Source organism: Filicampus tigris, chromosome 2, assembly GCF_054856515.1.
Source record: "Filicampus tigris isolate MCC_2025a chromosome 2, RoL_Ftig_1.0, whole genome shotgun sequence".
Taxonomy (NCBI): domain Eukaryota; kingdom Metazoa; phylum Chordata; class Actinopteri; order Syngnathiformes; family Syngnathidae; genus Filicampus; species Filicampus tigris.
This window is the reverse complement of record NC_141218.1, coordinates 18,338,526-18,355,386: the sequence shown is the minus strand read 5'-3', so window position 1 is coordinate 18,355,386 and position 16,861 is coordinate 18,338,526. Positions and strand designations below refer to the sequence as shown.

The window sequence follows — 16,861 nt, the reverse complement described above, 5'->3', positions numbered from 1 at the left end:
TTTAATAACATTTTTTGAATGAATTAAAAAGGAATGATTACATTTTACTCAAGCAATTTTAGGGGAAAAAAGAAAATTAATCAAACAAATATTACAAGTACTCTTTATAATGTAAATGCTTCATGGGCCAAAGAACTCTGATGTTTTGCACATCACGTCAATAACAGTCACTGGTGTCGTAAAAAAGTGTAGTAAAACCTGCTATGTCCAATTTTAAATTTTTTCACAAATCAATACTGTTTATTGGTCAGTTCACACCTATGAGCGTATGCGTGCGTGTGCGTGTGGATGTGTGTGTGTGGGGGTGTGCGTGCGTGTGTGTGTGTGTGTGTGTGTGTTTGTGGGGGTGTATGGGTATGTATGCACATGTGTGTGGGTGCGTGTGCGCGTGTACCTGTGATCAGCATCCAAGGCTCTCACTCGCTGGTTGCTGTGTTCCAGCGCCACATTGGTGCTCTCCAGCTGCTGTCTGAGTCTGGCCACCTCCCTTTCCCGCTGCCTCACTTCCTTCCGCAGGCCATCCAGCTCCGACTGGCACGCCTCTTTCTCCTGCTCCAAGCGCGACACGTCCAGCAGCGCCTGGTCCCGGGCCCTGGCCGTGGTTTGAGCCTCCAGGCCGGCATCACGTACCTCTGCCTCCAGCTCCTCCTCCCGGCGGCGAGAGGTCTCCAAAGCTCGACCCTGACGTTCCAACTCAACCTTGAGCGTCTGAGTGGTCAGCGCTAACTGTTCGCTCTAAGTAAACAGAACACGGTAATAATTATTGGATATACAATGGTGCTTTGATGTCTACCTGCCTGACTGTCTTCTATCATGTTTCCCTTTCAAATGAATGACAATGCCATTAATCTGTGCAGCTCAACAAACGCAAACAAAATTACATGTTGCCTATTAACAGTATTTACAGTATCACACTTTATAAAAAGAAACACACAGTATTAACCAGAGCGGGGCATTCTGCGTGTGTGTCGGACCAGCCCGTCCACTCGTCACTGGCGGACGCCCGTTTTGATGACGTTAGACGATAGATGGGAAACCTAAAAAAAAACGACGGACTAAGCGGAAGTGGATTGTCGTCCTTCTGTGTAATCATCCCTAACCTGACCATCGTTGACGGGTGCCCGTTTTGCTGACGAGAGACAGAAATGCTACCCAAACTGCATTGACTGTATGTCTACAGCAGGGGGCGGTATGCACCGAAAAGAGAATCATGAGTTACTCAGGGTGACTAGAAGTAATAAAGTAGCTTTGAATACAGAGACAATTTTACAGAGAAGTTTTTTTTTTAATTAAGTTGTACATTTCTATTTTTATTTTTGGAAAGAATGGGGTTAGGAGGTTGTGAAACGGCATTTTGCAGCCCCCCACACTCCATTTCAGAAGGTGGCAGTAATGCATCAAAATTTGATTGCCAACTGCTAAAAGACAGAAGAAGAACAAAAAAAGCTGAATTTGAGGAAAATAAACCTTCCTTTGTTGTATTGGATACTTTATTCCAGTTTTCACAAGGACTAGGAAGCATTTTAATCCACCAGGATTGTACCTTTGGCAACAATGTGACACGGGATTCTGGTTAAGGTAAGGAAAACTTTAAAGTGAAACTTTAGTTGAAGTGGCAGTAGGCTCCCACTTACAGTTCAATAGGTTGGCAAATAAGTGTAGGCTATGTGAAATGTCAATTGTATGTGAGTGTAATGTAAGTGTTTGAGCAGCAAGCCGACACATTATGATGTACATAGTGCACTCCATTTAACATTTTAATAAAAGCGGTTCACATAATGTATGGATGGATGTTTCATCTGTGGGACCTTTTTTTCCCCAGACTGACGATTGATGGACTGGCAGATTTTTTATGTTCACTGACGGAAGCGCGGTTAATGACGGACTGACCGACAGAAGATTATAGTTTGGTTTGGCTTGAAAAATAAACCGATTGATGGATGACAGACCGTAAGTCGTAACCACTGTGAAATCACCCCGCCAACCCTCTCCCTTCTCTCACTCTCACAACTCCCACCTTACGCATTACCGCACAACAGACAAACAATAGATGGATTAGTCAACAGTGTGCTACGCCCTGCTAAGCGCAGTGTGAAAAGGCCTTTAGGGTAGGAGAGTGATTCAATGCCCTGGCTTTTTATTGGGCATTTGCTTGGACTGATTGCTTATTATCTACTTATGTTGTCACATCACGAGACTAAAGTAGTTATATGACAAATAAAAGCAGCACCACAAGCTAAAAACACATAGCTTGCCATCATATAACAGATGAACTGAACAACATTAGCGTTACATGAATATGAGAGCAAATAAAGCATTAATGACACCTTGTCTGTGATGCTGAAAATACGAGCCAGGCCTCAGGAGACAAAAGCAAGCTGCACAGCTGAGGGAATGAGCGGCATTGAAAATTCTTCACGACCGGCCAGTCAGTATATCTTTATGGACTCCAACATTATACAAACTTTGACTCTGGGTCAGAAGTCTCAGATTAGCCTTCTTTTAATAATGTCCTATTGGAGTACTGTGAGAATATCAGTTGACTGTATCATATCACCACAAATAACCAAATGCATTGTTGTGTTTCCAGGTAAAAGAGTGATCCAACACAAGAAGCAACAGAGGAGGTTGGTGAGTTGTAAATTCCCATTCATGTTCATCTCCCTGCAGCTGAAGCGGACAGAGCGTATATGCTTGAGTCACCATTAATTTTCAGTATTTGCTACTCACCTTGCTTGTCAGAAGAGAAACACAACCTCAAGACATATGAACTGCAGCCATGTTAATACCGAGCTCATGCTCTATCAAGAGACTAGAGAGATTCCACTGCACAATTCTAGTAGTAGTAGTAATAATACATCATCTGGATCAAACATTAGGCCTTGACAACTAAATTGATGCTCAGCTTTGATGGATAGTGTCAGTTTTTTATTTTTTTCTTCATTGAGGTTTTACTTGCTCATAGTTAGAGATGGGTACCGAGGCCCAGGGCCACCTTTACCAACAGGCTTACCTGGGCTTGTTGAGCCTAGGGACCTAGGGAAGTCAGGGGCTATGAGAATTAAAAAACAAAAAAGAAAGTTGTTGATTTTTCTGTCATCCACTTTACATTCTTGCCATGAGTTGACCAACCCGCAGGCGGTTCTGTGCAGCGCCGCGGCCGTAAAGAGGGCCTATCGGAAGGCGTATAGTCAAATAGTTTCATATTATTCTGCCACTTGTTTAAATTTCTGTCATTCACTTGCTGCTGCAGTTCATGAAGCGCACTCGAGAGGGCCTATGTCATGAAATTGCACATTACTCTGTCATTTGTTGAGTTGTCACTCAATCATGTCATTGTGGCATCTGCGGACCAATCACACACCCGTACGATATACTATGACAATTTTCAGCCAACCACGATGTAGAAGACATTTTCGTTATAGCGCTCCGGAGGTCACGCAACTAATCTCCGCATGTGTTTGTTTACCCAGCCAAGCTGACAGGACCATAGCGGCAGTAGTTTATCAGTCAAATATTCTGTCCAAGTGAAGTCACATCTCGGACATAATGAGTGGACAGGTTGGAATATCACAGATGCACCAGGAGTGCTTTTTCCAACTATTCCGATGGCAGATGCCACTTGGTGAGTCCTTGCGATTGTACAAAGGCTCGGAAGGTTACAAAGTTTAGGTTAGGGTCCGTGTGGACAGAATTGCATAGCTTTAAGACAAGCATATAGCAGGATGAACCAGGTGCTGGCCGGCAGGCGACACGCTTGTTTTTTTTGCATATTATTGCGATCTGAAAAAGTATTGTAGGCGCAAGAGTATTACGTGTGCTAATTTGGTTAAATGTAGTTGTTTGTATATATACTGTATATATATAGTTTTTTTATTATTCATAGAAGTGATTGGACAATGCCCTATTGGTTTATAATAAGCATAGTGTGTGAACCTTTTGATTTGTTGGCTAATCTATTGTAAAATCAACAATCAAGTGTCAATTGTTAAAATGTCTGAACTGCATAAATATGCGTGCTGATCTGTTTGTCAATGTTAAACAATGAGTTGAGTGTCTCAGATCAAGCCGTTTGTCCCACTGAGCGGCGAACAGTTGCGAGTGTTTTTCATCCATCCATCCATTATCTATACCGCTTGTCCTCACAAGGGTCGCGGGCAGGCTGGAGCCGATCCCAGCTGTCTTCGGGCAGTAGGCGGGGGACACCCTGAATTGGTTGCCAGCCAATCGCAGGGCACACAGAGACAAACAAACATCCGCACTCACAATCACACTTAGGAGCAATTTAGAGTGTCCAATCAACTTACCACGCATGTTTTTGGAATGTGGGAGGAAACCAGAGTACCCGGAAAAAACCCACGCAGGCACGGGGAGAACACGCAAACTCCACACAGGGAGGCCGGAGCCGGGATCGAACCCACGACCTCTGAACTGTGAGGCGGACGTGCTAACCAGTGTTTTCAAAGGTAGAGAATTTTGTGTTCACGTCAGAGTTCGCCAGGGTTTGTATAATGTCGCAAATGTTCGCAAAGCGTTCGCCAACAGCTTTACAGATTTTTCTTGTTGCACTGAAATTTTGAACATGTTCAAAATTCCCAGGTGCATTTTGGGGACGGAGGATGAGAATTTTTTTTTTTTAAAAGCACAGTCTAAGCATGGACAGAAGTGGGTTTACATACATCCCTGTAATCGTCCCTAACTGGGTCAAGCACCGACTGACGTGTTGTGTTGGGTTCTTTTAAAAAGAAAGACCAACGTTCTTTTCTGCGATATCACACTCCCAAGAATAGTTTGCCCTCACAGGCATACTCACATGCATAGTCTGCCCTCTAGTGGTTCAACACATGTACTGACGAGGAAAAAGGTGAATAGCAATTTTGTTTTGTTAACTAACTGTAGTGCATACCTTATTCCTTTGCTTGCGAAGTATATCCTTGTCTGGGACATCTATAGAGCGTAAAAATCTCTCTAAACCGTCTTTAATGCTTATGCCACTACTGCCGTAAATATAAAGCTATGGCCTGAAGTGGGAAGTCTTTGGTTTCCTCCGAACGTAACACTGCATTATTTTGCAAAAATGATTTTTTATTGTGAAATAACTCAATAAAAAATGAAAACTTGTTGCATTATAATGCAAAAGCTTTGCAATAAAACGCAATAGCATTGCGTTATAACGCAATTTTAAATATCAACCCCCCAAGCCCCGCCCCATAATAATAAACGTGGATGCTGAAGATCTCAAAGTCCATTGATCAAACGGTTTCTTGGACAAAAAAATAAATAAATATTATAGTTATTGCAGCTAACTTGAACAAATATACAACGTATTCTCTATCGCTGCTGTGTATTAGAGGAAAAAGCCAAGGTGCAACATCCTAAATTGAAGGTATTCATGGATCCATTTTATGGTATTTCCTTCATGCTGACTAAGCACTGTTCTTTTCCTTAGCTTGCAGTCCCTTTGATGACTTACAGTTCTTCTGCAAACAGCACACAAACGGTTGCTCTGTATCACTTTTTTTTTTTTGGTGAGGAGAATTTGTCTTCTTTTTCACATCCTTCATAAGAAATGGGAATATGTGGAACATCCAAGCTAAAGTGCTTGTAATAAGCAGTGCAGTGACCTTTTGTGAGTATGGATGTTCTTGTCACCACATAAATAAGTGCACCCTTTAACACATGAAACAATATTTGTTTGGCACAGGAGTATAAAATATAGAGAGTGGAAGCTCCAAAGTCAATGCTTCAACTAAACCTTTCTGGAAAAGCATGCCTTTAAAAGCCTTTAACGACTCTCCTCTCTGGTTTCTTTTGGTGCTGTTGTCAGTTTGTCACAGTCCAAAAAATATATATATATGTCGTGGTAATGGGATGTTTGCTGGCACGACTGTATTGTGTATGTGCGCGTGTGTGCGTGTGCTTGTATAATCTCCAACCTTGCGCTGGGCGGCGCGGAGGGCATCCACGGTGCCGCGTAGTGTGTCCCTGTCTCTCTCCAGTGACGCCCGTTCCCCCTCCAGGCTGGCGATGACACTCGTTTGCATGCTGTGGAGTTCGGCTTGACTCCGCAGACGGCACAGCTCCTCCTCCATGGCCCCAGCCTCAGACTGCAGAACCTGGCACACGCACGTGAGACGAGAGAAACGTGGTAGGTTATGTGACATCATCAGTACACATGTAAACAGTACGATGAAAAAGTCTTAGGCCACCATTTTGATGTGCTGTAGTAAAACAGTCAACAGTAGGACACATACGGTTATAAAACATATATACATACAAAACACAAACAGTTCATGTATTAACTTTTCGGCATATTTCTCATTATATTCACATTATATTCATTTTCATACATACAGTACTTTCAATTTCCTCTTTGAACCCAGGTGCAGCTGCAGCAATCATAAGAATATACTGCGCTCCTAAATATAATTTGAAAGTTTTCTAAAGGTTCCTAGCTTCATAAAGTACCGACATTCTTAAACACCTACGTGTAGGGTTTTTTCAAATAGTCCAATTACTTAGGTCAAAAAGGAGCGACCAACACTTGGGTCAACTTTTTTGGTTTTCAATGTAACTCAAAAAGTTGGGTCGAATTGACCAAAGTGGCGGTCAATCACCTTTTGTAAATTTCTATGTAACGTTCTAAAGCAGTCAATAATAAGACACATACAGGATAGCAGGATAAGTCAAAAATACAAAAGACATTTTCACAAATCTTTGTAGAGGAGTGTTATATTGGTCAAAGAATAGCCCATTACATTTGGTGAGGCTCTGGACAAAGGTGCCAAAAAGCAGCGTTGATTTCTGGCATGTGCATAATGTGCAGCCACACAGGGCAGCACTGCAGGGGAAGTGGTAAGATGAACTAAAATTATAAAATAAATCACTACAGGAAATGATTTTTTAATTGTGGCATGGCATGGCATGACTTGACAATTGTTGCCATGTTTATGGGGAATTTACACCTACTTGTGGAGTCATCCTCTGTAGAAAAGATGTAGGGTAGAGGGTCTTGGGTAATTCATGTAAGTTATACTTATTGTAAACGTGGAGAGGAAAAGGTCAAAACCATCAGGTGCGCAATTTAGAAAGAAAAGAAAAGAAAATGCTAACCCTATTAGCATAGTTTTTTATGATCCCTTTTAATGTTTCTTTTATGCTCCATATTTCAGTGCTGTTGTGGATGCAACCAGATGGGCCATTCAGGAAAGACTTTTCACACTGGAACAATGACAGAAATTTGGGGTAGCCAAAGGCGGTTCTTGCACAGGGTGCCATTCAAACCAGCACTGCCACTGACGATACAGGATGTGTTCACAGTTTTAATCAAAATGGAATTGTTCATCTGTTTGCCATCTTCCGTGCACCTGGGAGCGGCAGATGGACAAAGAAATGTGACACTCCGTTAATTTATTTTCACTTTTTTTTAAACTTCAACCTTTGCAAAAGAGATGTCGAGTAAGAAAGTAAAAATAATTTGTTACCTTACTTAAATACAAACCTGTGGTTTTACTGGAGTGATTTATTTTTCAGCTTACATTGTACTCATTACATTTATATGCAACTTTCTAATCTTTAACTTAAAAAAAAGATTGAAACGATTTCATTTTGGATTGTGTTCCAACTTAGGATAGATCGAAATATTTTGATTGTAGTTAGATGAGAAGTATAAACATATATCATTCAAACACTCTATCGGTTTGTGTTTGTTGCGTTGCACCTGCACGTGACACAAATCAATAAACTGACAACGCTTCATACTCAAACATACAGTAGTGCAGACATATGGCCTTGCCGATACGATCTCTGTGTCTCAACCAAGTACCAGCAGCAAGGCGGTTGGTAGCCAGAAAAGCCAGCTAACCCTCGCCCATCCCTGGCTAAGCTTTTGTCCTTAAAGTCAAGTCAAAAATTTGGATGGTGGGTGGATTCATGGATTCCGCACAATCTATGGAGATCCTACACGTGCCTTGGAAAAAAAAAAAAAAGTCTGCCTTTCAAATTAATAATGTTAAAAAATTAATAATGTTCAGTTTTGATTGGTACTGTCATTAGAATTAGTTCAACAGTATATGTAATAATAGATCAAATATAGTTTTCAATTAGTAAATTCATTTGTTAGTTACCCACTGATAGCTTAAAATAACCAGGACTCACAGTGGTTTCTCTTGCAGCTGAAGCCAGAGTTGTCTGTTCAGTTTTCGTTGAAAATACTATTATCAGTGAGTGTTTTACGCCAGGATACCTCTATGGAGTAATGAGAGCCTCATATTCAGAGTATATTATCTCAGTATGGTGAATTGTGACTTACAGAGGTTATGTCCTGATGAACTTTGCTTTTATTTCATTCTGACAACATGACGCAGACGAATCTTTTATAGCACTTTTATAGCATACCTTATAAGAGAAACTTAATAATCGCGTTCTTACTTTATAAATGCATTCATACCGATGAATATGTGATGATGCAATGATTGAGTGACGTTTTGTGGTTGTAGTTTGTTTCTAATATTGATTACCGGTACTTTATTTTTGGAAGGGGAAAATGTATTCAAAATACAGACTGTAAGATGCAGTGAAACTACATCACTATAACCACAAGAGTAATGCTAAAAGTGCAATCAAAAGTGATGAGTGTCTTTGTATACAGTACATGTGTATTATGATAAATGCCTGTTGTCACAGTTGCGCTTGTTGTTTTTGTCCTTTTTAAATGACTTCTGGCTACCTCGAAGAAACTCAATGCGTGTCCAATGCATGCACGCTTTTGTTTGGCTGCCAATTTATCATCTCTGCTACCAGCCGCACATTCTCCTGATTGCCATTATTAGCTCCATCAATCTCCAACGCAATCCCATGTCCGCTCCCTCCCCTCATTCCATCATCCATACCTCGATCTGCCTTCGGGCCTCCCCGAGATTCTCTGCAGCTCTCCTCAGGTGTTGCAGCTCGGCCTCCAGGAGCGTCAGCCTCTGCTCGGCCTCCCACAACTTCCTGCTCTGCACACCCAGCTTGGAGCGCAGCTCCTGGGCCACCGAGGCCTGCCTGTCGGCTTCTTCCTGGGCCTCGTGGAGACACTTTGTCAAAGCAGCATCAGCACCAGAAAGGCTGCGCACAGCCTGCTCTATAGTTGTGGGTTCTTGTTGCGATCCTTTACTTTGGATGTCCAATGAGGCCGTTTCTGGTTTCAACTCATTTTGCTCCTGAATGTCGATGTGGTCACCCTCTGCTTCTCCTCTTCTTTTGGGCTGGATCGCCTCATCACGCGCTTCTGCTTTCTCACCTTTAACATGGAGAACCTCTTCCCCGACCCCTGCTTCCCTTTGCGTCACGATGACTTCCCGTCTGCGCTCCCTCTCCTCCATCAACCTCACCATCCCTTCCCCCTGGCCCCTGCAGGATTCAGGTCCCTGGACCCCCCTCTCGCCGGTCTCGCCATCCTCACTGTCCGACTGCTTCGTTCGGGCGTCTTCCTGCTTGCCTTTTGTGTGCTTCAGGTTGGCCATTAGCTCCTCCAGCTGGAGCTTCAGAGTGGCATTTTCATTCTTGAGGTTGTGAAACTGGAGAGTGCAATGGAAACACAGGGGAAGAGAACTGTCAGAACCTGTTATTGTCTTATTAATTGTCTACATTTGTGCCTCTTTTACTGTTTCTATGAACTAAGCTTGAAAAGAACTCCCAAAACACTTCCTCACATAAATATTTAAATAAGAAAACGTTTTGTCATTACAGAATCATTTAAATCATTTTTGGCAGGTCATAAAAATAGTTTTCAAAGGAACTCTCTGCACTCATGTAACCATAGAAACGATAAGATGAGAAATAGGATGAAAGTGCATGGGCAAAATGTATACAGCATTTAATGTATTTAACAAACTGCAGTTGTCTGTTAGTTCATTTTGCCAAAAGGGCACAAGAATAATGCCAAATCACATGGCTAGGGTACGAAAGGGACAGCATCAAAACCGCCCTGCCCCTTTATGACCTCTGACCTCCTGCTGAGCCTGTAGCTCCTCCAGGCGTGTTCTCAACCTCGCATTCTCCTGCTCTGCTCCCAGCAGCCTCAGCGTTGACGCCTCGCCCACTTCCACACTCAGGGGCTTCTGGTCTGAATACATCAAGAGTATTGGTCGGATGAAAAACATTTTTTTTTAAAGAGCTGATATGGGAAAAGTGGAGAAATTGATATCAATCAATCAATCAATCAATCACATTTTATTTATATAGCACTTTTCATACATAAAAATGCAACTCAAAGTGCTTTAAAACATTCAAAGCAAAACATAGAATTATCTTCAATCAAAAGAAAAGATAAATTATTTAAAAGTTGTTGAAAGCCAAACTAAAAAGGTGTGTCTTGAGCTTCCTCTTAAAAATATCAACAGTCTCTGCAGACCTGACATCCTCTGGCAGGCTATTCCAAAGGTGAGGACCAAAATGGCTGAATGCATATATGATATCATACTGTTTTCTATTTTATGCTTTGTAACAACAGGCCCGATCCGTCCGCAACATATTTCCTCTTATCAGCTAATTAAAATGTCTTAAATGACAAGGTGCAGAAAAACAGGCGCTCTGACCAATTAGCTCACTCAGCTCCTCATCCAAATCCTCCTCTGATTGGAGGAAGCGACGGTGAGCAGCAGCCACCGTAGCAGGAATGCCGGCACAACTGCCACCGCCACACTGCCGCAGGTCCGCCTCCAGGCTCACGTTCAGCTCCAGTAGCTCGTCAACACGCTGCCTCTCGGTGTCACGCTCCTGCACAAGGAAAGACGTATTGAGGGAAACATATTTACTTAAAAAGGCAGAGTTTATAGTTTCCATCCTAAATACAATGAACCACTTTTTCGGTGAAAAAAATATCCCTCTCTGGCCCCATTTTTCTAATTTGATTTTATTAAAATCACTACCGCCTGAAGAAAAACAACCAGAGACAGATCAAATCCCATTCACAAAGCTGTTGACAAAAATTAAGCATTAAAAGTGCATCTAAAGGCAATAAAAGAGAACCGATTACACTATAAGCATATTTACAATGCATATTCATGAATTACATACAGAAATCCCTCTGCAAATTATAAGTGCATCTACCCATTATGAAAGAACTGATCTCATTAAGACGGAAACATTCCAACCTTGCGACACACGGGCAGGATCAGTGGGAATCTAATGGTAATTAATGTTCTCCACGTGCAAAAGGTCATGCGTTCACAGGGGCGACCTTCACTCAGTGCAAGAGTGTCTGCATGTGCGGTAATGACTCTGCGGTGATTGTTGACGAGCATTTAAGCAGCACTGCACTTCTGATCCTGACAGAAAATGTGGCCTTTAAAAAGCAATGAGTGCACCTGCTGTTTAGAGAACCATTGTGATTGGTTCAAGTGTATGCAGGCATTCTTGTTACAGATGTGAACGAAAATGACTTAATTGTATTTGGCCATCATAACATTATTTTGTGAAAATCATTTTCTGACGTAATGGCTAACACTATGGAGTCACGTATGTGTGTAATAGGATGAATTCCTGTGGTGGAATCAGCGTCCAAACAAAAGTCATTCCTATTTAAAGCGGAAGTCAATCCAAACATATTTTTTTAATTATGTTCTATGCAGGCCCACTTGTGGAAACACAGCATTCTGATTAATATTGTGTTTGTGGTAATATGAGTTAAGTCATCTTAAAATCCACCCATTTTTCGCCATCAATGGGGGCGGCCATTTTGTCACTTCTGTCGACTGAAAATGACATCGGGATCAGATAACGACCAATCATAGCTCAGCTTCAGAAAACAGGTGAGCCGTGATTGGTCGTTATCTGAGCCCTGAAGTTCTGTGATGTCATTTTCAGTCGACAGAAGTGACAAAATGGCCGCCCCCAGAGAAGGCTAAAAACGGGTGGAGTTTGCTGCTTAACTCATATTTCATATTAATCAAAATGCTGTGTTTCAACTAGTGGGCCTGCATAGAACATATTCTTGAAAAAAATATGTTAGGGTTGACTTTCCCTTTAAATAAATTGACTCAAATTAACTTCCGGTACTCTGTTGTTACTTGCTCAACTAAGATTTCTCATACTATGTAGTATGTAGATTTCTGTGCCTAAATTGTCCTCCAATTCTGGAATGACCCATATATGTCTTTGACTGTACCCACCGCTTCTACGTCTATAATCCGCTGACGCAGCAGCAGGTTGTCCCTCTCCAGCTCCCTCAGCGCGGAGCATCGGGCCCTCGCATCGGCCAGCTGTTCTTCCAAAAGAGCTTTGGTCTCCTGCAGGGCTGCACACAGCTGCTGCTGCTCCTGCAGGTGGCACCGCATGCAAAGAGAGGACATTCATTTCATTGTTAGGATATGTAAACACTGACTTGGTCTTACTATTGTTGAGATGTGTTTTTTCATGTGCACTGAGAATGGAAAATCTCATTAGCCACTTGCTTACAAAGTTTAATGTGGCAGCTTGTTTCTGTCTACTGTATATGTGCACATTTGTAAATCATCCAGCAGTATGTTGATAGCATTGCTTATAACCACTCAAACAGTATAAAATTCAGTAATTTTGACAATGTCTGTTTAAAATTAAAATTGCATGATATTTTGGTCAGGTGTCATCCAATTTGTAAAGTGCATTATTGCCACCTATAGGGCTTGAGTGGAACAGCATCAGCCACAAGTTATGACTGATCTTGGGCGTGTTTTAACTTTTTGACCCAAGACTTGAGTCACATGATTCGAGTCAGACTTAAATTGTCAATTTTAGTACTTGGGACCTTCTTGGCTAAAATTGATGAAAAAAAATCTATTTGACTTTAACTTGGTATTCAGCAACCTCATACTGACTTTGACGTGACAATTCTTGCGAGTTGACATTTGAAAATTTGTATTTATTGTTTTATTACTCAAAACACTCAAATTATCTTTCCCCACTCAAATGAATGTAAATAGCATTAATCCATTTCGACCTCTCCCTATTTTTTTTGTTTGTAATGTGTGGTTAATTAACTCATTTCTGTGTAGTGTTTGTATGTTCTTCCCTTGCTCGTGTGGGTTTTCTCTCTCATTCCAAAAACATGCATATTATTGGGTTAATTGGAAAATTGAGCTGCCAATAGGTTAACAATTGTTTGTCAATATCAGTGTTTCTCAACCTTTATTGAACCAAGACACATATTTCACATTAGCTTAATGCTAATTCTAACACATAATGGGAAACATAGACCCTTTAAGCCAGGGGTGCCAAAAAGTCGGTCCTAAAGGGCCGCTGTCCTACCTGTCCTCTATCTCTCCCTACTGCAACGCACCTGATTCAATTGATCAGGATCGTTATCGTCTTTCTTCAGAGCTTGCTGATGAGCTGATCATTTGAATCAGGTGTGTTGCAGTAGGGAGGGGTGGAAAACAGGCAGGCCGGAGCTGGACATGCCTGCAATGGATATTTGAACGCAAACGGTGGCGCAACACGTGGACAAATAATACAATATTCGCAGATGTATATTCTTTATCTTCAGCAAAGAACAACAAATATTACTGCTGAGTAGTATTTTGGCTGCATGCATATTCGGATGTCTATACAGTCTATACCATACTGCCTCCAGGTGACCAAGGCATGTACACCAGAAGGAGCAGCTTAATGACAATTGGATTGAACCAAAAAGCATGTACTTTGTCATTACTGTATCTATTTACATAAAATACAATAATTTACAGTGATATTTTTCCTCATTAAAACACACTTTCCACCGTGCTGCCAGTGCTTATATTGTTTATCATTCAATATCTGCCGTTTGGACACGTCCCGATGGCTTGTCTTTTAAGAGACTGCCTATATTATCCACACCCCAATGTTTTAATTTAGTTTGCGGAAAATGAAGCCGAGACAGAGGCATGGAGGAAAGTCATTCTTTGAGCTAATCTGGGCTGCCACAGGGACGCAGAGCCAAGGCAGAAAGAATGAAAGCAGAGTGAGAAGGTGACAGCAGGGACACAGCGTGGTGCCTCACAGGGATGTCAGTGCTCAACTTAAAGCATAGCCAAGTAAATCTCATGTGTGACTAAAAGCTCTTATGACCAAACATATTTTCTACAGTTTTTTTTTCCCAGTTAAGCAGCTTCATGATGTGAATTGTGCTGCCAAACAATGTTATGATATGGTTCTGCTTGCTTGCTCTTCAGTGTGAATGGTCCAGTCAGATGTCTGTGTGTGCATGTGTTCTAGTGTGTGTGTGTGTGTGTGTGTGTGAATGTGTGTACCTTGAGCTGAGTGCGTGTCACCTCCAGGCTGCGCAGTCTGTGTTTACAGTTCTGGAGCTCATTCTGAAACTGCTCTGAGCGCGCGGCTCTCTCACGGGCGCAATCCAGCTCGTCCCGCAGAGCACGCAGGCCCCGAGACTCATTCTGCAGTAAGCGGTTCTGCAGACATGAACATGCATACAGAACATAAAGTACATTGGTGAGGTCAGCGAAACGTGTAACTGATATGAAGAGGCAATTGAATGAGGCCTGACTTGTGTCGCCTGTTTCGAGTGAGGTCGAATGTTCAAATTGACATTATGGCTCGCAGTATTTAAAGCACGCTGTGGTACAGCTTAGTCATTATGTTTACATGCACACTTTATTCAGGCTATGAAGACAATTTAGAGTAGGCTACACAAAATTGGACTACAGTGGTGATCAGAGCTGGATTGGTCGTCAGACATAGCGGGCAGATGTCGGGTCGGCTGCCGTCTTCAGGCCGTTGTGGTGTAATTAATTAATTTTTAAAGAAGGAAGCCAAGCCAAACATTTTTTTTCAAGATTATGTTCTATGCAGGCCCACTAGTTGAAACGAGGCATTCTGATTAATATTGTGTTTGTGGAATATGAGTTAAGCAGCAAAATCTATCTGTCTTTAACCATCTCAGGGGGCGGCCATTTTGTCACTTCTGTCGAAAATGACATCACAGTTGCTCTGGGCTCAGTTTTGTACAAACAGCAAGCACACAGAATGGGTTACAAAGTTTGAGTCGAACAATACAATAATTATGTTTCCATAAATGCGTTACTGTTAACACCCTGATTGTGATTCCTGATGCCAATGTACTGTTGTTAGAGATAGTGTACATTTCAGTTGTATGAAGGACACAACTTAAAATGTGTACCACACAAACCTTTTTCTGAAGCTTTTTGAGCTGCTCTTCCATCATCTGAATCTCCTGCTTGTAGTCTAATAACTGATCACCTTTATCATCCCTAAAAGACAGACAAAGAGCAATCACATTTTTTCTGACATCCTTAAAGTTTAGCCAGAATGACAAAGGCGACAAGTGAAAAGCAATTATTAAAGGAAAATGAAATTGGCGCCAGAGTGTTTGGGAATCAGTGAAGTAACAAACAAATAAATAAATAAATAAACTAACGCTAATGGACACATTACCCTTTTTCCAGAGGTAATTAATTTGAACTGGAGTCAACTTTGATCAATGAGAGCAGCCATGCTGGTCTGCTGCCCATTTTCAGGAGACTTTAGTAGGATTTTATTATACAAATAGTCACTGCCTGTTATTAAAAAAAAAACCATTTAAAAACCTGTGTAAAAGCTTTGTTTTACAATGGATCAGAGGAGAAGAAAATGGTCATGTTTAAAGAGTGTAGCATAGTAGGGTTGGTGCATAAATGATTTAGCAACATATTTCTATGATTCCTCCTAAATTCGTATTCTGGCAGTGATGCAGCGCCTGCAGGTGCTCCCATTTAATGTAAACTTATTAATGTGCACAGACTCACAGTTGCTGTTTCAGGCGGCGGACTTTGGCTTTGCTGTCAGCAAGCTGCAGTGCCAGACCCTGGGGAGGCTCGTCATTGTGACCACCCAGGGGCGCCAAGGGTGAGTCAGTGTGGCCCTCCCGCTCCCGACACAACTCCGCGATGCGCTGGGTGGGGGTCAGCCGAAGAGTGACGGTGTCAAGAAGGAGAAATTCAGTGTGAATGTGACTTCAAATGGTTGTTTGTCTATATGTGCCCTATGATTGGCTGGAAAGCAGTCCAGAGTGAACCCCGCCTTTTACCTAAAAGTCATCTGTGACAAGTGCTGTAGAAATGAATAGATGGAGAGACTGGCAAGTATTGGAACAAGTACAATGGAGCAGTTTGATGCATCACGAAAGCTTAATGTGTTTACATTATGTTTGCATACCTCCAGGTGTGTGTCTCTCTGGGCCAACATATTCTGGATCTGTTTGGCCATGGAGCTAAATACCAACTTTAGGTCCGCACCTTCCACCTCCAGCAGCTCTTCCCACTGGAGCGGCAGCACCGAGCGCGGATCCTGAGTCACCTGCAGCGAGTACACCGTGACTAGGTGGGACACAAACTAACTAATCCTTCACTCAGCAGTGTGAAGGCCAAGTAAGATTAACCTTTTTTGTATTAAAAAAAAAAAAAACACTGTGTCCATAAATGGCCCACTCATGCATGCAAAAGCAATGATCGCTTGTAAAGGAGAGAAGATCCGAAATGCCCTCAGGTGCATGTTGTAAGCAGCAAGCAGGGGTGCATCTATCCCCACAGGGATGACACCTCTTCACTACTCTGATTTATGAGGCAAGGAAGCCTGGAATGAAAAAGACTCATGGGCAGCATGCTGTTACTGTAATTCAGTCATGCTGCTCTGCATCATGCTGTTTCTGTAATGTGGGCAATTATTCACGGGGCGTTTTTTTTATTTCTTTTTTTTTTTAAATGTCCAATTGGCATCCGTGCTTTATTGAAACGGACAGTTTGACAGAAAATGAGAGCAGGGAGAGAGGTTTGTGTATAACAGGTGGAGGTCCTTTTAGGCTGCTGCTGCTGCTGCTGCTGGAATGAAAAGGAGTTCTTTTTCACGC

The 16,861-nt window shown here is 42.0% G+C and overlaps 1 protein-coding gene and 1 long non-coding RNA gene across 7 annotated transcripts in view; one reads left to right on the top strand and one right to left on the bottom strand.

The window, feature by feature from the left end:
• ccdc88b (coiled-coil and HOOK domain protein 88B) overlaps positions 1-16,861 on the bottom strand; it is a 58,520-nt gene that overhangs the window by 22,928 nt on the left and 18,731 nt on the right. For all 5 annotated transcript variants that reach the window (XM_086015556.1, XM_086015549.1, XM_086015561.1 and 2 more), the window contains 10 exons: positions 16,171-16,311; positions 15,762-15,907; positions 15,146-15,227; positions 14,250-14,408; positions 12,156-12,302; positions 10,581-10,761; positions 9,993-10,108; positions 8,892-9,560; positions 5,937-6,116; positions 395-735 (listed from right to left, as the gene is read on the bottom strand). In XM_086015556.1, the coding sequence (XP_085871682.1) occupies positions 395-735; positions 5,937-6,116; positions 8,892-9,560; positions 9,993-10,108; positions 10,581-10,761; positions 12,156-12,302; positions 14,250-14,408; positions 15,146-15,227; positions 15,762-15,907; positions 16,171-16,311 (2,162 nt within the window). The remainder of the gene's footprint in view (positions 1-394; positions 736-5,936; positions 6,117-8,891; positions 9,561-9,992; positions 10,109-10,580; positions 10,762-12,155; positions 12,303-14,249; positions 14,409-15,145; positions 15,228-15,761; positions 15,908-16,170; positions 16,312-16,861) is intronic.
• On the top strand, positions 1,347-7,512 carry LOC147151669 (uncharacterized). Of its 2 annotated transcripts, none has more exons than XR_015082299.1 (4): positions 1,347-1,578; positions 2,591-2,627; positions 6,021-6,148; positions 7,173-7,512. It is a non-coding gene; the product is annotated as an uncharacterized LOC147151669 (long non-coding RNA). The 2 variants fall into 2 exon arrangements; XR_015082305.1 differs by having other exon boundaries at positions 2,591-2,631.